Here is a 23763-nt window from a genome sequence, read left to right as displayed (position 1 = left end):
AATAATCTCTGTGGTGCCCTGCTGGGCCCCTTCTAGGAGATCCCTGTCTTTTCTGAAGTGAAGAACCCAGAACTGAATACAGTACTCCAGATGTGGCCCTATTCTGAGATAGGGGCAGAGAAGAGGAGAAGGATCACCTCCCTCAACCTACCTGCCACACTGTTCATGATGCAGATACCACTGGCCTTCTTAGCCTCAAGGGCACACTGCTGTCTCATGGCCAACCTGCTGCCCACCAGGACACCTGGGTCTTTCTCTGTAGAGCTCCTCTCCAGCAAGTCATCCCCTAATCTGTACTGATACATGTGGTTATTCCTTCCCAGGTGCAGGGCCCTACACTTGCACTTGCTGAAATTCATCAGGTTCTTCTCTGCCTAACTCTGCAGCTTGTCCATGTTTCAGTGAATGGCTGTACAGCCTTCTGATGTGTCAGCTGCTCCTCCCAGCTTTGTACAGACAGCAATCTACACCTATTAATAGCAGTGCCAATAAATCCAGATTCATTCAGATGTCTGTTATACCTTTGATGTTGCACAGAATCACAGAATGGCCAGGGTTGGAAGGGACCTCAAGGATCATGAATCCCCAACCCCCCTGCCACAGGCAGGGCCACCAGCCTCCCCATTTAATACTAGACCTGGGATGGATGCCCAGGCCCCCATCCAACCTGGCCTTGAACACCTCCAGGGATGGACGGGGCATCCACAACCTCTCTGGGCAGCCTGTTCCAGCACCTCACCATTCTCATAGTAAAGAACTTCCCCCAATATCCAACCTAAATCTCCCCTCCCTCAACTTAAAACCATTTCCCTCTGTCCTGCTGTTATCTACCCTTTCAAAGTTGATTCCCCTCCTGTTTGTAGGCTCCCTTTAGGTACTAAAATGCTGCAATGAGGTCACCCCGCAGCCTTCTTTTCTCCAGGCTGAACAAGCCCAGCTCCTGTCTTCATAGGGGAGGTGCTCCAGCCCCTTGATGATCTTCATGGCCCTCCTCTGGACCCTCTCCAACAGCTCCCTGTCTTTCTTGTACTGGGGGGTCCAGATCTGGACACAGTACTCCAAATGGGGCTTCACAAGAGCGAAGCAGAGGGGACAATCACCTCCCTGTCCCTGCTGGCCACCCCTCTTCTGATGGAATGTTGCAATTTGACAACTACTGCTTACAATAACCCCAACTCCTCTCTTCCTATCTGACCTCCTAATAACTACTCTCAGGTACTCCCCATGCACCTCTGTTGTGGTTTTATGACAGCCCTCCTTCCCCATTTGGGTCAGTTCTGCCCATTGCCTACCTTCCATGAAGATCCTACTGCTTCCAGATCCCCTGTGCTCGGCGGGACCATGGGCAATAGGGCTGACTGGAGAAGGCAGGCAGCCAGGCAGCATTCATTCACTATTATGTAGCACAAGAACAAGCAGATTAATATACAGCATTTACAGTACAGGCTTTCCTGCAGGCTGTTGGTGGTGGGCATTAAATGTTTTGAGAATTTAAATCTCTTTGAAATCTTTATCCTTCTGCCAAATTCATCTGGAACTGGACATCACTAGGGAATGATGGACAGATGGTATAATCGCATAAGCCTCCTTGCATCAGGAAACCCTGTTTAAAAAAAAAAAAAAAAAAAAAAAAAAAGCAGCAAACACAATTACTCCTTTTGGGGATAGACAAAGGCAGAAAATACATGATTTGCGAAAGATTATGCAACAGCAAGGGGCTGAGGCAACGTTTAGGGTCTGCCTTCAAAATGTTCCAACTCCTCTGAACTGAGCTCTGTGCTGACACTGTGGAGTCACCGCTTTTGTGGATTTACTGAGCCCAGGCAGCAGAACTGCTTCCTTCCCCACTGCCACCTCCGGCCCATCAGCATGGGGAGCGCTGCTGCAGTTCAGATAGGCTGGAAACATTTCCGTGCAGTATGCATGAGATAAGTAGGCCATGTTATGTAAGTGTATCTCTGCGGGATGCTGTCTTTTACGACCAATCCACCTGCCAGAATGACAGCTCACTGAGCTTGCCACACACAAACCAAACGCTATCGTTTAAATGACCATTCCTAAGAGCTGCGTGGAAAGTAGACCCCAGGCTGCTCCACGGCCAACCAGATCCTTATTACTTCATTTTGTATTTTTCCTCACCACGAACTTTTTCCAACCGATGTTAAAGCAACAATAAATCTCTAAGTGCCGCAGATAAAATGTCACCCGTAGATTAGACCAGCTCCGGCGGGTGCTGCCTAACATCGAGCAGGGCGTGGACGCGTTCTGTCCCCGCTGCCCCAGGGGCGGGTGCTGCTGGGCTGGAGCGAAAGGGAAAGCGGCCGCCCTGCCGCCTTCCCCTGCCCGAACGGGGCGGGGCGGCCCCGCCGCTTCCCGGTGCTGAGCTCCGGCCGCGCCCGCCCAGCGCGCCCCGTCCCCCTGCACCATGAGCGGCTCCGGGCCGGACGCGCCGCAGCCCGACAGCGCCGAGGAAAGCGGGTTGCAGGAAGCCGAGCGGGACTGGGCAGCGGCCAAGGCCTTCTACGATAACCTGGTCACCAAGAGACCGCGGCCGGTGAGCGGGGGAGGGATGGGGCTGGGGATATCCGAGGTGCCGGGGGTGCCGTCGCTACCCTCCTCTCGCCCTGCAGCCCAAGCCTCAGCATGCCATCACGGTGGCCGTCTCGTCTCGAGCCCTTTTCGATCTGGTGGAGGAGCGGCGGATCTACGAGGAGCAAGGGGTGGAGAAGTACGTGGAGTACCAGCAGGAGAACGAGAACGTCACACTGAAGCCCGGACCGGCGTTTCACTTCGTCAAGGTGCGCGGCTCGGGGGCGCTGGGGATGCTGCGAGAGCGGATTTCGGGAAGAGGAGGAGCTGGGAGCCCTCCTTGCACAGAGATAACCCTGGCCCTGTGCCCCCAAAACTGCCGGGTGCGGGCACATAGCCCTTCCTTGGGAGGTGATTCACAGTTAAGATATGCCCCAAACTGTTGTAAGTTTGTTGTAGCCTCTTCCCCTAAAAAGAAAAAAAGAAAAAAAAAAGAAAAAAAAACAACCCACAGAACCCTCAGTTCCTAATCCTAGTTTCACTTTTTAATCCCACTTGTATTAGGACTGCTGTAATTAAAGACACTGTTGACTTAGTGTGAATCAAATTACTGTATACAGAAGTGAACTATTTTTATCAGCTTTAATTTTTCCTTGCTTTTTTCTTGTGAAACTCCATCTGTTGCACTTTGTTCATCCATGGGGCCCCCAGTACAAGAAGGACATGGACCTGGTGAAATATGAGTGCAGAGGAGGGTCATAAGGATGCTCAGGGGGCTGGAGAAACTCTCCTGAGGTGACAGGCTGAGGGAGATGGGCTTGTTCAGTCTAGAAAAGAGAAGGCATCAAGGAGACTTTATAGTGGCGTTCCAGTACTCTGTTTTTCTGTAGGTGAGCCTACAGAAAAAATGGGGAGGAACTCTGTCAGGAAGTGCTCACATAGGGCAAGATATAATGGTTTTAAACTCAAAGAGGGGAGTTTTAAATTAGAAGTCAAGAAGAAATTCTTTATTCAGAGCTCTGGCACAGGCTGCCCATAGAAGCTGTGGATGCCCCCTCCCTGGAGGCATTCATCCCTGCAGGTTGGATGTGGCCCTGGGCAGCTTAATCTGCTGGCTGGCAACCAACCCATGGCAGGGGTTAAATGGGCCTTAAAGTCTCTTCCAACCTAAGCCATTCTGTGGTTCTAAGATTCTTTCTCATTCTGGAAATAATTCCTGAGGATCAGAAAATGCAGCAGGCCCCTAGTTGGTTGAGCAGAGATGTAATGGAATATTTTTGCTTCATTGCATAAGAAAAGAGAAATGGCCAAGGCAAACAGCCTCCAGCATGGAAAGCAAGTTAAAAAATCCCAGGTTGAAATCATATGTATGATTTTGAGGAACATAGGTTTTAGTGGGACTAACCTGAATAAACTGCTGTTCAGAGTTCATGTTATATCCATGGAAAATTGTTTGACAAGCTCTGACACACCAATTTTAGGAACAAAAAACTTCACTTAAAGGTAGATCTTTATTGTTGTGTTCTAGTCTCAGGAACGTAAAACATTTTCAGTAGATTTGATCAGGTTTTGAAAATACATAATGGAAAAAATTATTGAGGTAAATACCCATGCTATTAAAGTATACCAGATAACTGTGAATAGCACTAAAAGCACAAACTTAGTAAAGGTGTTTTTAACAAAAGCATAGATATGAAATAATTTGCTGTGTACACTAGGGAGGCCATACTTGCTTGGGAATTTACTGCATCTTTTCCTACCCACAGCAGATACCACAAAGCAGCCCTGCCAGCACAGTTTGTTTTCAAAGGATTTCTTAAGGCTCAGTGTCAAATTCTTTTTGAATATAAGCAAGATTTGATTCACACTTTGAAGATTAGAACTGTTAGCTAGGCCAAGCTAAATGCATCTTGATCTCTGTTCCCTTTCATTATTCCATTTGCATCTGAATTCTTTACATAATCATAAATTGCTTAGTGACAGGAATCGTTAGGCTGCAGGAATGTAGGTTTGTTGAATGGCAACTTTCTATCTGAGATAAAGAAAGTGTAAATAGTTTATTTTTGTTTGTATTCCTGTACTGAAATCTTTACAGTACTAACTTAATGACGTTGTATCTCATGCATGAAGTACTTGAGAACCCATGTCTTGGGTTTCCATATCATGGGATCAAGTTGGGCAGGGAATGTACAGGCACTTGGACAGAAAATGGCATTTCCTGCCTCCACTTCCACTTAATTTCTAATACTTAAAGAAAGTTTTGGTATACTAGAATAATAGCAGAGAATTTAAAAAGGGGGGAAAAAAAAGGTACCATGGGCTTGTGATCAGAAACTGTCTTTTTTCCTAGATCTGTACCAGGTTCTGACTTAGAGTTCTCCTAAACACAGTCCCACATGAGGTAGACGTGCTTTTTAAAGTGAGATTCCCAGAATTCCAGAATTTAGTTATAAAATCTACATCTTAATTATTAACAGTTGGTCTGGCTTTTTAAAGCACCTTAATGAGAAACAACCCATCTTGCATCTATTTGATGATTCATTGTTGTCTTTATTGCTGTAAACCCAAGGAATTTCATTCAAGGGCCAAGCTCTCAAAGCACAGGTCTGTGTATAAATATAGAGCAAAGTGCAAGTATTACTTCAAAGGAATAAGATTCTAAATACTATCAAAAGAAGATGGGTACAGAGACAGACAAGCAGATTGAAGGTCAAGGAAAGAGAAGAATGCCAGACTGTGAATACAGTGTGTTAGCCCATTGAAAGTGATTTCAAATTGAAATCAGTAAGATGTCTCCAAGCAAATCGTAAGCAATATGAGGAGAAAACTTGAATGTTTCTGAAGAAGAGACTTTTCTATTCCTGAAAAAGAATGTTTGGTATCCAAAACAGAGTAAAACATTCAAAGGGAGCTTAGAACAAGTTTAAGTTCAGCATCTAAGCCAAGAATATAAAAATAAAACATAGAATCAATACGTGCATTGATACACTTTGGATGATTACAGCATCTCAAGAAAAGGGATTTACATTCTAGTTAAATCCTGTAACTTTGAGCAAAATAAACTTTCTTGTCTTAAAATGAGTTCAGGCCATCAGTTCCTGGGAGCAACAGAGGAGAAAGGAATAAAAAAAGTTGAGCAAGTTCAACCTTCAACTATTTCTCCTTTAAGACAGTCCTATCACTAAGCCAGAGTGATGAGGAAGGAAGGCATATACCACGTGTCTGTTGACTTCCACATTTCTTACCCACAGGCACTGGAGCATGTCAATGCCAGGCTTCTCGAACTGTACCCTGATGATGAAGAACGATTTGACATTGTTCTGATGACTAACAACCATGCCCAAGTGGGAGTGAGGCTCATAAACAGCATTAATCACTACGGTAAGTAAAATAAATACTACTTTATAGAACTGCCTGTGCTTATATAATAAAATAATTCAATTTTTTTCTGCTCTGACCTTATTAAAAACAGTTCCTTTGGTACTGACACCCGTTCCTTTGGGGGTAATAATTATTTTTGTGTGTCAAAGTGAAATAGTGTTAAACAGGATTTGGTCCATAGTTCGGATTTAATCAGGTGTGAATCCTAATTTCTGAGAGTAAGTTCATTTCTTTCTTTGGTATTCACACTCCATATACATGTCCTTTCACATTCTTAAAGGGATTTTGTGTTAAGTTCTCCAGATGGAAGGACTGATTAAACATCAGTTTAAGTTGTGTAATTTGTTGATACAGCAGTGAACAGGTTTGCCTTTCTGAAGCTTACTGTCACTTGTAGGCTAAAGTAGTTTTTCACAGCTTCCTTTTCCAGGTTTGTAGTGTCAAGTAGAGTCATACCTTGTGCTGTTCTTATTTCAGGCTTAACAATCGAACGCTTCTGCATGACAGGAGGAAAAAGTCCTGTTGGCTACCTGACTGCGTATCTTACCAACTTGTACCTGTCAGCAGACTCTGAGAAAGTGCAAGAAGCTATAGAAGCAGGTTGGAATTGTCTCTGTTTGTTGTTAAAAGCCGACCTAGGAACTGTTTGTCTTTCACAGAAAGTAGTGTTGCTTCATCAAATGACGGAAATCATTATTATGCATGCCAAAATCTTATCATTTAGAGTTACTTAACAATATTTCTCTTCATTTTTCCCCGCAGACCATTCAGTCTGCTGATAATGCTAACTTAATCTGCCTCTACCTCTGTCTCACCTTTTTGCGTCTTCTGCTACCATCCTCCAGGAATTGAATTCCCGTGCATCCCTGCTTGTTCCCATTCAGTGTGTGTGAATCGAGTCATTTGTTTGATAGGGGTACAAAAGCTAACTTCTGTGTTTTAGAAGCAAAAAATATTCAGAAAAGCAAATATTTTGACTTAACAGTCTCATTGGAATTTCATGCTTTGCCTCATTTGCAGAATATCTTAGGGACCGGGTTTGTGTTTTATGTGGAACTGAAAGTGAGCCTATTGAAGGAGTTATTTCAGTGAGACAGCCTTCACATGTATGTGTTACAGATCAGCCATTGCAAACTAATTTCAGGAATGGTTTTTGCTCACTATATATAAAGGTCACCACAAATAAACCATTGGAACTCAACTGCTGATAATTCTATGAATGACTTTGCAGGACATGGCAACTGAAGTTCTCTGATCTGCTTTCAGGCATTGCATCGGCTACCATGTTCACTGCCAACAAGGATGTTGCTTACTCAGATACACAGCTGAGAGTAGCATTTGATGGGGATGCAGTTCTGTTTTCTGATGAATCAGAACAGATCGTCAAAGAGCAAGGATTAGATAAATTTTTTGAACATGAACAGCTGAATGAAAATAAGCCACTTGCACAGGTTTGTACTTGGTAGAACCATGAAATTTGTCTAAGGACCACAAGCATTTTAAAATTAGCTTAAAATAAAATACTATCTCTACTGTTGTTAACAATGGTACAAATCAAGAGTAAAAGCTTGATCTATGAAAGTTCTGCAGAAAGCAACATATTGGAAATTGACTCAAAATATAATTTACTTCTTTTAATCGGGATATAATTACAATGTTGTCATTCATCTGAAATGACTTTGGTGACATCTGTGTAATTAAGTCTGCTGTTGGGCTTTGTACAGGCAAGTGATTGCACCTTGAGGATCATTGTAAAATAAGTTTGGTGGTTTTAAAGTACATGGTATTAAGTAGTATAGTTATAACTTCATGTTGTAAGACATCCTGTAAGCCCTTGTAGACCTACTTAGAGATATTACACATAGAGATTGCTCTAAGCATCATAGCATTAAGGAACGAATTCTGTATATAAATGATAATCTGGAAGAAAGCATAGGGACCATTTTAGGGACTACGAGCAAATATTTATAGTGCATTTAATATTTCATTCTCAGGGTCCTTTGAAAGGTTTTCTGGAAGACCTAGGGAAACTCCAGAAGAAGTTCTATGCAAAAAATGAGCGATTAAATTGTCCTATAAGGACCTTCCTGGTGACAGCCAGAAGTGCAGCAAGTTCTGGAGCCCGAGTACTGAAGACTCTTCGTAGCTGGGGTCTGGAGATTGATGAGGCGCTCTTCCTAGCAGGAGCTCCTAAAGGACCAATCCTAGTGAAAATACGTCCACACATCTTCTTTGATGACCAGATGTTTCACATCGAAGGAGCACAGAAATTAGGCACCATAGCAGCACATGTTCCCTATGGTGTTGCTCAGAAATACCAAAAATCTGCATGACTGGGTGGTACCATCCTGGATAAAGTTCTTGACTCAGCCAGCCTCTAATATACTAGTAGGTCTGAAAACCTCTACATTTGTGTACTACAAGCACTTTGTTTAAAGATTTAACTTCTGGCTAGAAAAACCTTTAAATGAAATATTTTTAATATAGGCCAGTTTTTCGTAGTTATTTTAATAGCATTCTTAAGCAGTTTAGGGTTTATTTTTGTTTACCCTTCTGGATATGACACTGTGTTTTCAATATTAGAAAAAAGATTTGTACTGTTTTTATAGTTTGAGATATATTTTAAGAGACAGAACAGTAATATTTTCTCTAAAAAAACTGTTATTGGGTTATTTATAAGAAGAAACATCTGCAGATATAACCCTTACTGTTCATTTCTGAAGTTACCACAAGTACAGTTTACCTGCATGTCATTACCTTGTTAAATGTACATTCCGTAGCTTTGTTACCTGCAGGTTTCAGCTTCCATGGGTGATTGTCTTTCAAGTGAAATATTAGTATATTTGATACTGTGTTTACAAGAACCCTTTATTTTTCTATATTGTTTTCCTACTATAATAAAGCTGGCTTTACAGAATGTCATTTTTCTGTGTACAGGCTTTAGTATAATTTCCTATGCAAAATGAATTTATGTGATCAGCAATTCTTTCTCTCTTCCCTACCTGGGGTATTTAGAACCTGTTGTGGTTTAACCCAGCAAGCAACTAAACACCACTCCGCCCTCTGCTTATTCTCTCCACTGCCTCAGTGGGATGACAGATAGAATTTGGGGGGGGGGAAATAAAAGGTAGAAGTCATAAGTTCTATGAGTTGAACCTATTAGTATAGATTCTAAAAACTACTTAGCAGGACATAAAAGAAAGAGAAATAACAGTAACGATAAATATGTATATAAAACAAGTGATGCACAAAGCTGTTGCTCACCATAGCCAACTGATGCACAACCAGTTCCTGAGCAGCAGCAGCCCTCCCTAACCAACTCCTCAGTTTTATAGGGTGGTTTTTTGTTTGTTTGTTTGTTTCACATGATGTCATATAGTATGGACTATCCCTTTGTCCAATTTGGTTCACCGGTTCTGGTTCCCCCAAGCCCCTTTACTGGCAGAACAATATAATATTGAAAAACTGAAATGTCCTTGGGTCCATACAGCACTGCTCAGCAATAACTAGAAACATCAGTGTATTATCAGCATTGTTTTTCTCCTAAAGCCACTACATAACATCATATCAGACATTATAAAGAAAACTAACTCTATCCCAGCTAAAAGCAGAACAGAACCACAATTAACTGCTATCAGCCCCATGGGAATTACAAGGTAGTAATGTCTCAAAGACGTGTATGTTCCAATAGATTTCATGTTAATGTGTCAGATATGCTATGAATATCATTATTCAGGCAAAAACTAAAGAACTATTTATTTCTTGATTGGATTCATAATAGTATTCACATCTGTTCTGTAATCTGCATGACCTGAACCTGGCAAATGAGTTTCCATTGGACAGGTGTCTGTTGCAACTTGAATTCATGTAAAATTACACCATAGGTCTAATCTACCTCTTTTGTGCTAAGTTCTTGTATCTCAGTGTCGTTCATGTTTTTGAATGCCTTCCAAATGACACAGTTAACATCTGTCAGGTGGTGTTTGTTCTCCTTCCCTCCCCAGTGGAACAAGTGTCCTGTTTTATTTTTACTGTTGCTGTGTATTCATCTGAGAAGAGGCAAAACCAAAAGAATGTGCCTTGCAGGGGGAGTATAAGATAGTAGTGAATGCTTGTGGTAATATGTGGTTCCTGTGGGAATTCACTCCAGAGTCTCACATTAGGCTCGGAGAAGGTTCAGTCTCTTCTGTCCAGATGAACTGTCTTGCTATTGCAGAAAGCTTCATTGCATTAATTGTGGTTTGCCTCCCAAAAATGTAGCTAATCTTTTAAATGCTCTCATCCAAGCCACAAAGATCTCTGGAAACAAAAGATGAAAGCCATGATTCTGTACAAAACTTGAACAGAAAGCACTGGAAAGGTTTTGTGTTCACACACCAGCTTGCCGTATTGATGGAATGGACTGCAGAGTTCTGGTGTACTTGGAATTTCATAAGTGTTAAAGGCTTTATGCCCAAAATATATCACATTTCTATAGCTCAGCCAGAAGATGAGGAAGAAGCGAATAACTGTGGTTTGGTCATTGCCAGGATGGGATAGAGTTACCTCACCAAATGGAGATAATAAAAAAAACGTTATTAACAGATGTTTTCATATGAGAGCTCTGAATCAGCTCTCCAAGGCATCTAAAAAATATTCCTTAGCTGTGAAGTATAAAATGCACGTGTACCTTCACCACAAAAGCATGGCTGCAAACTGTAGGAAGATTGACCCTGCCTTGCTGAAGCAGAACATAATCAGTCATCCTACACGCATGCATTGTTAGCATTACAGATGTGAAAGCTGTGCACAGTTGGACTGGATGATCTTGGAGGTCTTTTCCAACATTGGTGATTCTATGATTTTGTAATTCTGTGATTCTATAAACATGCTGGCCAGGGCATGATTAGAAGCTTCCAGTTCTTGTATCTTTTTTGGTCTGTACACACACAGTGGTAGAGGTCTATCCCTTGCAGCATCAGTTCTTACCTGAGAGCTGACTGTCAGAATCCCCACTGCCATATGATGAATAGCAGATTCTTTATCCTGCACAGGGAGCAGGATGAATCTGTTCCTCTAATAAAGAATATTCTGGTTCTTACTCACACTGGTTATGGCCCTTGCATTGGTTTAAGAATGCCAAAAGCTATCTCTGTCACAAGCAGACACGTTGGTGTCACCTGATTAAAATACTCTTTGGTGTAATCGTGAGCCAGACAGTGGAGTGAAGGGCAAAGAGTGATGGGAGTTTTCTCAAGAACAAAGAAGAGATCTCTCGGAGAATCGAATGTGTTTAGATGTGGTACTCATACAGCTTGTTAAACTGTTTGAGAAATATGATAGGCAGTCAGAGGAGAGATGGCAAGAAAAATGCAGAAAAATCGGATACATCTCTCTGGCTGTGATGTGACTAAAGTCAGCCTCAGAGCAGAATGCAGCAATATGAACATATACCCAGATGCTGGTAGCATCAGCACTTGACTGTTAAGTGGAGGTTAAAATTGCAAATGGTTATCACATCCAGGGCAACTGCAAGAAACTGGATGAAAGGTTCATGGGTTTTCTCTTGGATTTCTTGCTCATTTCCCCAAACGTACTAGGTCTTGACAGAAGACAGCTAGGAGGCTGAGGGTTGGCCTCATGGCAGCCTACAGCTCCTCACAGGGAATGGAGGGGAGGATCAGGCTGGGGATTGGGAAAAGGTTTTTCACCAGAAAGTGGTGAGCATGGAACAGGCTCCCTGTGTCATTGGTCACAGCCCCAAGCTATTCAAGGAGTGTGTGGACAATGGCCTCAGATAAGGAGTTAGAATTTCAGGTACACAGGATACACAACTTCCTGTGTGGAGTCAGGACTTGGGTACCCTTTCAACTTGAGATATTCTATGATTCTATGCTTATTTAGCAACCAAGCTTATTTCTGGTGTCCTTCACAGAACTGTTGTCTCCCTATGGGAAGGTTCAGCATGGCCTGGATTTAGAGAAGGTAATGTATGAGCAAATGAAGTGAAGATGGTGGCTAAAAAAAGAATTTGGATTGAAGATTCAAAGCTAAGTTGGCATGGTGGAGGGACAGGAGGGCACATTCTGCAGGTCCTTACGATGCAGGTGACGTGGGATCTTTACAAACCTAAATCTGGATGCTTTCTGGATTTAGATGAACAGGTCCTGAGAATACAAAACAGAGAAGAAATGGGAAACAAGATTCAGCCTTCAATAAGGAGTATTAAAGATGTGAATGCCATCTGTCCTTTAGCGTGACAGGCCAGCCTCTAAATCTGACAGCTTTGTAAGGCTCCAGAGACTACAGAAAATGGGTAAAGTGTAACAATACAGTCCAGCTAAGTGTGTTATTACAGGTGCCATTTTACACTTAAAGCAGAAAGTAAAGCTCTTTGACCACTTTTGTAACACTTATTGCAAAGCAGCAAGGCTGCACTTCAAATATTAGGGCTCTGAGTTCATAATTTTCAATAGCAGTTTTCCTCAGATCTTAACTGCATTTTAGGAACATGTAGCTTAACCTTATTGTCACCTTCTATCTGCTTCAGCCCCTCAGAAGGGCTCTTCTAGGTTATCTGTCTAACATTTAATCAAATTAAACCCAGCAAGGATCAGAGGAACAATGACAGGCCGAGGAATCAAAAAAAGAACATGCAGCTGCTCCTAAGGTCATCAAGGGAGAATGATCAGGCCATTGTCCCTGGAACGTATCCAAAGAAGAGTGATGAAGCCGTATGAGGAGCGGCTGAGGGAACTGGGATTTTTTAGTCTGAAGAAAAAGAGACTCATGGGAGACCTTAAGGTTGTGGTAAGGTGGGAGTTGGCCTCTTCTCCCAGGTAAGATAGGGTTTGGAATGGACCTCAAGGATCATCAAGTTCCAATCCATACCTGCCACAGATAGGGTTGCCAGCCACTAGATCAAGTAGTAGATCAGATCATCCAGGCCCCCATCCAGCCTAGCCTTAAACACTTTCAGGGATGGGGCATCCACAACCTTTCTTGGAAACCTGTTCTAGCACCTCACCACTCACCACAGTAAAAAACTTCTGCCCGATGTCTAATCTAAATCTCCCTTCCTTTAGTTTAAAACCCTTGCCCCTGGTCCTATCACTATCTACCCAATCAAAAAGTTGATTTTCCTCATGTTTATAAACTTCCTTTAAATACTGGAAGGCAGCAATGAGGTCTCCCCACAGTTTTCTCTTTTGCAGGCTGAACAAGCCCACTTCATTCAGACTATCTTCTCAGGAGAGGTGCTCCAGCCCTTGGATCACCTTCATGGCCCTCCTCCGGACCCTGTCCAAAAACTGCACATCTTTCCTGTGCTGGAAGCTCCAGACTGGGACACAGCACTCCAGCTGGGGCCTTGCCAGGGCAGAGTATAGGGAGAGGATTATGTCCCTTGCCCTTCTGGCCACCGCTCTTTGATGGAACCCAGGATATCATTGGTCTTCTGGGCTGAAAGTGCACATTACTGGCTCACGTTAAGTTTTTCATCAACCAGGACCTCTATGTCCTTCATGTATTGTCAAGAAGGCCAATGGTATCCTGGGGGGTGGCATTAAAAAGAGTGTGGTCAAGAGAGGTGATCCTCCCCTTGTACTCTGCACTGGTGAGGCCACATTTAGACTAGTGTGTCCAGTTCTGGGGTCCCCAGTTCAAAAAAGACAGGGATGAATGCATCTCTCCTCTGAGGAAAGGCTGTTCAGCCTGGGGAAAAGAAGACTGAGAGAAGATCTGATAAATGTTTATAAATATCTAAAGAGAGGCGGGAGACAAATGGATGAGGCTAGGTTCTTCTCAGTAATTTGAAGCAAAAGGACAAAGAGTAATGGCCTAAAACTTATATATAGGAAGATCCATACTAACATGGGCTAGAACTTCTTTACGATAAAGGTAACAGCACTGAAACAGGTTACCCAGAGAGGTTGTGGAGTCTCCTATGGAGATCTTCAAGACCTGTCTGGATGCCTACCTGTGCAATCTATTGTAGACTACCTGGTTTAGCAAGGGGATTGGACTCAATGATCTCCTGAGATCCCTTCCAACCCCTGTGATTCTGTGATTGCATGATTCTCAGCAAGGCTTCTCTCAAGGAGTTCTTCTCCCAGTTTGTACATATATCTGGGATTGCCTCAACCCAAGTGCAAACCTTGTACTTTGCTTTGTTGAGCCTCATTAGGTTCATAAGGGCCCACCTCAGCAGATGAGGGAGAATGGCCTCAGGTTGCACCAGGGCAGGTTCCAGTTGGATATTAGGAAAAACATTGTTCCAGAAAGAGTGGTGAGGCACTGAAACAGGCTGCTCAGGGAGGTAGGGAAGTTACCCACCAGCCTTGGGGATGTTCAGAGTGGCATGGTCTAGAGTGGTCACAGGCACGGACTGATGGTTGTTCTGGACGATCTTATTGGTCTTTCCAATCCTGATGTTTCTATAATTCTATTATTGTTATTGTGTGAAACCTGCTAGTATTAGAGGAGATTACCTCTTTCCCTGGAATGCCACTCAAACTAAGAAGGATTCTTCTCTAAACAGGTAAGGAGTTTTATTAGGGCAAATGGTTTTAAGTTGAGGAAAGGAAGATTTAGGTTGGATGTCAGGGGGAAGTTCTTTACAGAGAGAGTGGTGAGGTGCTGGAACAGGCTGCCCAGAGAGGCTGTGGATGCCCTGTTCCCTGGAGGTGTTCAAGGCCAGGTTGGATGGGGCCCTGGGCAGCCTGGTCTAGTATTAAATGGGGAGGTTGGTGGCCCTGCATGTGGCAGTGGGGTTCAAGCTTCAAGATCCCTTCCAACCTTGGCCATTCTGTGGTTCTGCAAAATAAAAATTTGGGGTGAGAAAATCTGAGGGCTGCACAAATTATATGATGGGCTGTTTAGGGCAAGGGACAAGAGGGGAAAGGCAGGGAACCGTGCAGTTACTGTGCCTACTTTTGGGCTCCGACCGCATTTAGGTGGGAGAGCACAATCTGGGCCCTGCCCTGTGCGCAGCGAGGACGGCACTCCGCGACCCTCCTGCCTCGGGACCCCGCCATTCGGCTCCGAGCCGCTTCGTGCCGCAGCGAGCCGCTCTGTACTACGCTCCCCACAATGCGGCGCGGCGCGGCGGGCGCAGCCTCACGCAGCCTCACTTAGCCCCGAGGCTCGGCCGTGCGCCCACGCCGGGCGGAGCGCCGCTCGGTCCGCTGCCATGGCCCCGGCGGCGCTGACGGCGGCGCTGCTGGGCGGCGGTCTGCTCCTCGCCGCCTGGCGTTGGTTGCGGGCCGCGGCCCGCCCCGGAGCCGGAGCCGGGGCCTCCATGAGGGGCAAGACGGTGATCATCACCGGGGCCAACAGCGGGCTGGGCCGGGCGGCGGCCACCGAGCTGCTGCGGATGCAGGCCCGCGTCATCATGGGGTGCCGCGACCGCGCGCGGGCCGAGCGGGCGGCCCGCGAGATCCGAGCCGAGCTGGGCGAGCGGGAGGCGGCCGAGGGAGGCGCCGGCGAGCTGGTGGTCCGCGAGCTGGACCTGGCCTCGCTGCGCTCCGTGCGCGCCTTCTGCCACCGCGTCCTCCAGGTACGGCCTGTGCCGGGCCTTCCGCCCGACTGGCGCCGGGCTCTGTCTCCGCCGCACCCGGGCTGGGGTGGTGCGAGGTGTGGCTGCGAGTAGCATTCTGGTGCTTTGCTCTGAAGCAAGCTGCGTTGGATGTTTTCAGTTGGTCGTACAGCTCAGCCTTGTCCCTGCGGCTTGAGGCTCAGGAGTGAGCCATGCAGAACTGTGTCCGTGCTGCTGCCTCTTCTCCAGATGCACGCTCTGCAGTACCCGAGTTTAGTAGGTGGATAGTCTTGAATAGTATCGTTTCTGCACGTAGCCTGAAAGCTTGAGCGTAAGGAGGCTGGAGACGGCCCATCAATTTTCCACCTTATACAGTCATTTGGGTTGGAACGGACCTTTAAAGGCCATCTAGTCCAACTCCCTTGCAGTGAGCAGGGACACCTACAGCTCCTTCGGAGCTCAGAGCCCTGTCCAGCCTGACCTTCAGTGTTTCCAGAAATAGGGCATCCACCAGCTCTCTAGACAACCTGTGCCAAAGCCTCACCATCTCAATGGTAAAAAACTTTATTATATCCAAGCGAAATCTCCTCCTTCCATGAGAGGCTTTGGCTGAGACATTCATCTGACAGCATCTGGCAGTGCAGACCATGAGATGCAAAGCCATAGGAAGCCAGGCTTAGTGAGTTGTGCAGCTTGGAGAACTGCTTGTTAAGTACTTGAAAGATGTCTAGATGGTGTTGTGATAAATAAAAATTGAGAGAGACTGTGTTGCATTGACTTTTAAATAGCTTTTGTAAATTTAAAAGCTAAGTTCTGTAGTGGAGCATTGCAATCTTTCCTTCATACATTTGAATCCAATGATAAGGTCAATCTAATCTTGCTTCACTGATCTGGGAAAATATGCATGTATAGAAAATGATACAAAACATTAAAAAAGAAACACACTGCCTAACTGTTTTACATTTACTACATAGTATCCAGAAATGTAAATTTATTACTGTCCCTTTATCAGCAAAGCCAATAGAAGTGACTGTAAATGATAAATGGTCAGAGAAGGAGAAAGCAGCACTGCAAATGCATGCACTGATAGGCATTTTAACCTTCATTTTCTAATTAATCCCAAAAGCAGCTGCATGAAAAGGAATGTAATTTCAAGAAGCTGTTATGTCCAAACTCATACTAATTGTCCTCTCCGAACTTGTGATTCTTTATTGCACAATTTGTTTTATTTTTGTAGTTGCCGGGTGGATGGTTATTGTGTTTTTTTTGTGTGTGTATGTTTTTGGAGTCTAAAAAAATTGTTAGGATAGGGTGAAAAAGACTTAAATATTTTTCAGGGTGAGGAAACACTGCATTTCCACAGCCTAACATTGTTTGTGGGAGCTTTCCATTCTGAAAGTACAGGTGATTACATCTTTCACTCCTTAACTTAATTGAAATAAAAAAAAAGAAAAAAAAGAAAAATGGAGGACTTAGAGATGTTGGGGGGCTCCAAAGAAAAATGGAGAAAATGGAAGCAACCTCAGAAGGTACAGAGAATAGTATTGCCCATCAAAGCGATGTTTTGTAATTTGTTATGCGCTTGATCATAGTAGCTACTTAGCATTGTTCAATTACTTGAGATTATTAAATGTAGGAGTTTCAGAATATATCACAAGTGGAACAACTTCTTGAAGTGTTAATTCCTAATTTGTAGCATCTGATCAGATGCTACAAAAGGCTTATAAAACAATGTTTTCTAAAGTAAAGTAATGCTAGTTAGCAGATCTACAGTATGTCAGAATCTCAGGCCTGTCCTTGCTTATTGATAGAAATCATTATGTGTTTTTGGGTGAAGAGAATTGAATTTGATGCTCTTTGATAATGCCTCAGGAATTGTGTAAAACAATACTGCAGAAATCTGAGGCTGAAGTGCCTCTGAAGTGCATGATCAGGTGCCAACATCACTAAACTGAATGACAAGAGCAAATTTGGATTTTGCTCTCTGAGCATCTTTGCAGGTGATAGCAGTCAAATGAAAATAAACAGTATGAAATTCATCTTCAGATTCTCTGTTTTTATGATTAACATGACCCAAAGTGATCTTTTGTCTGTCTGCTGGCTGCACATTGTTTTTAAAGAATTGGCAGTAAAGGAAACGCATCCTGCTTTTTCTGTTAAGTAAATGCATTTGCTTCTGAGTCATGCAAGCATGGATTCCTGTGATACCTTCACATTCTTGTCAGACAAGGGTGAAAGCACTGAATTCGGAGTTCAGGTAGGCAGCTTAGTCTGATCTATTTTATTTTTTTTAAAGCTGCTGTTTGGGGTAAATTGGAAAGCTCTTAGTTTTTGAGTGGGTGCTGATACATGAATGTATTGTAAATTATGTTTGAATTATCTGTACCACTTTCTGTGTTAATTATGTCAGTTTCCTGAACCATCAGATAGCACGTGCTGAGCATATCATAAAAATTTCAAGCCTCAGTCCTGTAGACATATGTTCTTGAGTATGCCTATTAGATTCAACTTGTTGTATGAAACTTGCTGAGATTAATAACGTAATGAACTCTACTTTTCTGTCATGAGCTCTTCTCTATACTTTGCACTAAACATCACAATAAAATGTAGTAATTTTAAGACAGCGATTAAAGCCATGAAAATATTGTTTTGCAAAGCTTTTTACATCATCTCCACAGTGAGATGATGGATCTACAATTTGACAGTTCTCTTCAACAGTAACATTCTTTTGTGCCATATCTGCACGATGTTTTTATGGTAGAATCCTTGCCCATGACTGAGGTTTGTCAGAAACTATTATGCATTAATGCATGTGCTTTTGCAAGTGAAATAAACAGGTTACTTTTTAGAAGAAAACAAATGCTTCACAATGATAAACTATCAGCCTGGAGGTGATTGTGTTGTCTGCATACATTAAAAGTTAATACAGACCTGCTCTGCTGTACTGGAAGCCTGCTGGAGTTAAATATTCAGTTTAGTGGTAGTAGTGGTAGTTTAATTTTTTTCAGTAATGCTTTAGAAACTGTTGGAAAGTTACCATTGGAACTTCCAGTTGGAAAACTGGAAGTGATTTCCCTCTAACAGTATATACTGAGAAATATTAAGCATAATAGTATGTTTCGCATGACAAATGATTATGAAACTAATTATTTTTTTCTTTCCTATTTAAAGGAAGAGCCAAGGCTGGATGTTCTGATAAATAATGCAGGCATATTCCAGTGTCCATACATGAAGACAGAGGATGGCTTTGAGATGCAATTTGGTGTAAACCACTTGGGTCACTTCTTGCTCACCAACCTTCTTCTGGGCCTCCTCAAAAATTCTGCTCCGAGCAGGATTGTGGTAGTATCCTCAAAGCTATACAAGTATGGAGAAATCAACTTTGAAGACTTGAACAGTGAAATAAATTACAATAAAAGCTTTTGTTACAGCCGGAGTAAACTGGCTAACATACTATTTGCAAGGGAGCTAGCCCGTCGTTTGGAAGGGACAGGAGTCACTGTCAATTCACTTCATCCGGGTATTGTCAGAACAAATTTAGGGAGACATGTCAATATTCCGTTACTGGCAAAACCCCTATTCAATTTGGTGTCATGGGCTTTCTTCAGAACACCTCTAGAAGGAGCCCAGACTTCTATTTATTTGGCCTCTTCTCCTGATGTTGAAGGTGTGTCTGGGAAATACTTTGGGGACTGCAAAGAGGAGGAACTTCTGCCCAAAGCCATGGATGACCTGGTTGCGAGAAAATTGTGGGATATAAGTGAAGTGATGGTTGGATTATTGAAATAAGCGCTAGGGATTATCTGATAAGAAAAATGCAGATAACTATGCAATACATATTTGGAACTAATTCTCACATTAAATGTTGTGAGAACACAGATCTACGCTTATAAATGTTTGATAGAGGAGTGATTTATGCTGGAATTCTGTTTTAAAATAATCTTTATTTAATAAGCACAAGCATTCGAGAAGAACCTGAAATAGAGAATGTAACTTCTGACTAAATCTGTTCAGAAAGTCGTGTTCTAAAATAAAAATTAAACAAAACTGTGTTCTGCAGTAAATGTTGCCTATTTGTCATGTTCTGCTACTTTTAGTCATGCTGGACAGTGTAGGGTGTTGATGGTGAAATGCTCTTCCTGTGATATGGTTTTAAAAATAGAACCTAATACTAAGATCTGTCTTTTTGAGCCATCATAGTGAAATCTAAAGCACAGTTTTACTGGTATCTTATACTGTAATCATTAGGCCTCATGAGTGCCATTCAAAGACTTGTCCACTGAATGCTTCCATGAACAAAACTGTTGAGCTGTGTACAGTTTAGCTATGAAGTACGAAGTTACTTTTTGAGAAAATTGTAACTGCTGTTCAATGAATACATACACTTCATTGTGCAAGCTCCATTTCTGTTTTCATATATGCTGAACTTGCTGTTTCTAGATATTCAGATGCCTTGGGTTTCATTAAAAACATAGTTGACATGTCTCAGTAGGACTTTGCATGAGTTGAGTCCATGCAAAGTTTTCAAGACTTCAATCAGATAAGACTGAAGAGAATATGCTTCTTCATATGTTTGGATTGACTGCACTTGCAACTCAGTAGTGAGATTAGGTAAGTCTGACTGATACAGCTTAATGAATATTCTTTAATAAAAATCTTAAAAAGAACTTAGCATTCATTCTTTCACAGTGGAAGATACAACCAGTAGTCTGTGTACATACCAGCCATGTTTACAAGGTAGAAGACTCACCTGTTTTACTTTACGGAGTTTCTGCCACATAGAGGTAGAAATAAAATAACTGTATGTATACAAACAATTAAATGGATGTTAAGTGAAGCTGTACTGATTTTTTAAAAAATTCGCGTAATTAATGGGTTCATATTGGCATTTCCTTTTTTGGATGATTCAGTCCAAGGCCTCTTGGATTTTTTGGGGCTCAAGAGCATCTGAAAGCATGAAGTCAGGCTGGTCCACAGCAGCATGACCCAAGTCTGCTCCATGCAGTAGAGTGCTGAGGGTCACCTGTGAAATGCAGCTGCCTTCATCTGCCGTGATGTAAGTTCAGGAGCTTTACCCGTGAGGGGGCAAAGGGGCCATCAAAGAGCAGCCAGGTTCTGTTGCTGCAATGGCAGCAAGGGAGTTGTTGTGCCAGGAGAACAGAGAGGCCCCTGAAGAGCATCCAGCTCCCACTGCCTCGAGGGGAGTGAGGGATTTATCGCTCCTAGAGGACAGGGAGACTACCAGGAAGTTAACTACTTACTGTGTCCTTGAGCACTGAAGCACTGTGGAGGTCTGCAGCTGTTGGTAGAAGAGATAGAGAACAGACGGAGAGACTCTCCCTGATGGAGCCATGGACATGTGGGGCCAGGGGGTGTCTTTATACGGCATTCTGCTCACCTCTGTGATTCTCTGCATTGCCTCTGCAGCTGTGCCTCCTTGGCCTCCCACCTATATGGGCACAGAAAGCGCTGAGTGAGAGGGGAGCATCCCCAGCAGCCTCAGCAGCACTCTCCAACCCAGGGCACAGCCTGGCCAGGCCCCGCTGGGACACAGCCTCTCCTCCCAGGCAGGGCCTCCAGCCCAGGCCTGGGGATGGCCCTGGCCCCCACCGACCCCCCTCCCTGTGTTGCAGTGCCTGGCTCAGCACCAGCCCTGACTCCTACCTTCCGCTTCCACAAGGCCATAATGAATACAAATAATGAAGTGATTAGCATGACCCAGAGGATGGGGTAAAAGATATCGTCATCCTCCTAGCTGAGGAAGAAGCTCATTCCCCAGAAAGCAGCCATGTCTGCGACGTGCAGAGAGCCAAGCATTCAAGCTCCTCTTTTTGGATCTCCTCATGGGCAAAGTGGCACCCAGCCTCTGCCCCGAATTTGGGGTTGTCTCCTTTGTGATGTGGGTTGCCATGTCATCAGCTGGGGGCTGTGGCAAAGTTTGTGATACAGGAACAGTGCTGTGTGGCACAGTGGGGCCAGCTCAGCACAGCGGGGCCATGGCTGGCCCATCCCTGTGCAGGGCCATGAGAAGCCTCTGCCTCTCACCAGGAAGGACTGAATCCCGGACCCTGTGCTGTGCTCCCACTTTTGAGAGCCCATGAAGCTCTTGTTGGCTTTGATGAGTCCAGCAAGGTGATGATGGCCGTTCTGCTGCTGCTTGCTCTTCCCTGACATTCCCTTTTCTGTTGGAGTCTCTTCCTATCCTCAGTAGAGAGGACCATCTTTGCTTAGTTTATACTTTTTTTTGAACCACAGGGAACATTTTTCCCTTTTTCTGGGAATAAAATATACGGAATGTCTTTTGCAATAACTTTGCATACATATTCATTGTGGTTCATAATGGCAGGTGATTTCTCATAGCATTTTTAATCATAAATTTTTATGAATCACAGAACATTTTCCCTTGTAATATTAACAGGGTCGACATCTGGTATTGAGATTTATCCTGCTGAGAAAGATCTAATGCACAGAGTTTATTGTTACTTAAAGACTGGAGATTGCAGAGACAGCCTTTATAGACACTCCCAAGCTATTTATACATCTTCCACAGCTTCTTTCCAAAATTTTTGTACTATGGATTTCAGTTCACATAATTCATGCGACCTTTTCTTTTTCCTTTTGTATAGTAGTTTAAAAGACAAAATACTTACTCCAAGAAAGGAATGGCTCACTGTTCTATATAATTGAGAACAAAACCTCTTCCACTGGTCTCCATAAATGTTCAACAGGCATCAATGAATGTCAATAGGTGTGATTTTGTCCACAAGAAGGAATTCAGTGACACACTTCTGCTTCATCTGCACTTCCATGTCAGATGCCATTCTGTCCCATGGCTCCTCTGCTTCCATCTGTCACACAGTAACAACATGTAACAGAATATTGGTGGGAAGGTGCAAGGTCTTCTGCCATCCCACCAACATCCACCTCTGATGTTGTGGGCCAACATCATAAAACAGGAAGCACTTATTTCGGAGCACTCTCGTACAGTGCTTTACCTTTTTAAGTATTACTCAAGGGAAAGAATATTAATAATACATTGTTATATTCCATAGATCCTTTTTACATACCTTTAAATACATAAATCCAGGTAGCAGCCTCATTTTTGAGATACTTTCTTTGGTTGTTTACTCAGCCTCCAGGCATGCTTGAACTTAACTCAAGAGGGCTTTATTTATCCTTACCTTTGCCAGCACAAGCCTAGGCTGAGTGATTGGGTGGGAGAAGAAGCGTTCTTGAAAACCACAACACAAGCTATGAAACCAAACAGGTTTCTAAGATCCTCTAACAGGCTAACCTTTGTTCTCCTCATTGTAAAGAGAGGTGTGGAGATGGGTGTTCTGTCAAAACATTATCTGAGTGTTGTACAAAGTTCTCTAATGCTAGAGAGAGACTTGCAAAATGCATAGAGAAGATTCTTCTCTGGTCTTTGCATTTCATATTTTTGTTATAAATACTTGTAAATAGCTGTATGTAGAACCCTTGAAGCAGCTAAATGTGTTCACTAACACATCTGATATGCAAGATAACAGCAAAATGAAATGTGCCATGAATTGCAGGTTGTCTCAAACCAATAGAATATGATGTACTTCACCTGCCAAAAAACAAGGATGGAGATAAAAGCTGAGCCAAACTCGGGTTTGTGTTCTCAGTAGTACTGCTGTAGCAATACTGAAGTAATACTTCTGTTTTGTTTCAGTGCTGGAACCAATCTGCTTCTCTTAAAGGGAAAGCCTTGGGTAGGAGGTGAAGAAGATGACTAATCTAGAAATACAGTGGTAAAGAACTGCCCTTTTTTTAGACTGCACAATCAGCATATGTTGTACAGAGAGCACAAAAATAAGAGACATAGAATTATATACACCACCTGTATAGTATGATTGTATAAAATGCAATGTCTTATACATCTACCAGGTGTTTTATCTTTGAAAACACTGCAGAAATACAAGCCTTTGTCAGAAAATGATTAAATTCCTGGAATCACATATTCCACATAAAGCCCTTGTTCCAGGGTAGAGGAGTAATTATGTGATAGTCTTAATGAAATATAGTATGCCTGAAAACATTTTGAAAAGATGGATTGTTAAGTTTGTTGTATCAACACATCAGCTTTTTTGGTTGTTTTTTTTTTCCCAGCATCCAACTTTATTAATATTTGTCACCTTCAGAGTCTAGTGTAATTTGTCTCTATGCACCAAAAAGATTTCATTACTCTCTTGAGACTGCTGCTACTCTTTATATTATCTTATATGATATTTTTGTTACTGCAGTAGCATCTAGGATTTTGAGACAAATCTTGCAAAATGTATGCAAGTACAAAACAGAAGATCTCTTATGTGCAG

General features: G+C 43.1%; 2 protein-coding genes and 1 long non-coding RNA gene across 3 annotated transcripts; 2 read left to right on the top strand and 1 right to left on the bottom strand.

Annotated features, from left to right (window-relative positions):
* The first annotated feature begins 2334 nt into the window (after window positions 1-2334).
* NT5C1B (5'-nucleotidase, cytosolic IB) lies at window positions 2335-8832 on the top strand. Its single transcript, XM_031610848.2, has 6 exons — window positions 2335-2554; window positions 2631-2798; window positions 5781-5910; window positions 6388-6510; window positions 7177-7361; window positions 7905-8832. Exons 1-6 carry the CDS (start codon window positions 2426-2428, stop codon window positions 8241-8243), a joined length of 1074 nt encoding a protein of 357 aa, XP_031466708.2. The 5' UTR covers window positions 2335-2425; the 3' UTR covers window positions 8244-8832.
* Window positions 8833-15032: 6200 nt separating this feature from the next.
* Window positions 15033-20276, top strand: RDH14 (retinol dehydrogenase 14). The gene is made up of 2 exons (XM_031610849.2): window positions 15033-15445; window positions 18596-20276. Exons 1-2 carry the CDS (start codon window positions 15080-15082, stop codon window positions 19211-19213), a joined length of 984 nt encoding a protein of 327 aa, XP_031466709.2. The 5' UTR covers window positions 15033-15079; the 3' UTR covers window positions 19214-20276.
* On the bottom strand, window positions 18692-21288 carry LOC149919217 (uncharacterized). The gene is made up of 3 exons (XR_016464542.1): window positions 21089-21288; window positions 20686-20873; window positions 18692-18781 (listed from the first exon to the last, which is right to left on the bottom strand). It is a non-coding gene; the product is annotated as an uncharacterized LOC149919217 (long non-coding RNA).
* Between the last annotated feature and the right edge of the window lie 2475 nt (window positions 21289-23763).

The sequence above is a fragment of the Phasianus colchicus genome, chromosome 2 (assembly GCF_987193195.1).
Source record: "Phasianus colchicus chromosome 2, bPhaCol1.hap1.1, whole genome shotgun sequence".
Lineage (NCBI taxonomy): Eukaryota > Metazoa > Chordata > Aves > Galliformes > Phasianidae > Phasianus > Phasianus colchicus.
Note: the sequence above shows the minus strand (reverse complement) of the source record. Positions and strands in the feature narration are given on the sequence as shown.

Coding starts and splice junctions, on each gene's coding strand:
- NT5C1B (XM_031610848.2), top strand. CDS start 2,426: ATGAGCGGCTCCGGGCCGGACGCGCCGCAGCCCGACAGCGCCGAGGAA. Junction 2,555..2,630: donor TCACCAAGAGACCGCGGCCG/GTGAGCGGGGGA, acceptor CTCGCCCTGCAG/CCCAAGCCTCAGCATGCCAT. Junction 7,362..7,904: donor AAAATAAGCCACTTGCACAG/GTTTGTACTTGG, acceptor TTTCATTCTCAG/GGTCCTTTGAAAGGTTTTCT.
- RDH14 (XM_031610849.2), top strand. CDS start 15,080: ATGGCCCCGGCGGCGCTGACGGCGGCGCTGCTGGGCGGCGGTCTGCTC. Junction 15,446..18,595: donor TCTGCCACCGCGTCCTCCAG/GTACGGCCTGTG, acceptor TCCTATTTAAAG/GAAGAGCCAAGGCTGGATGT.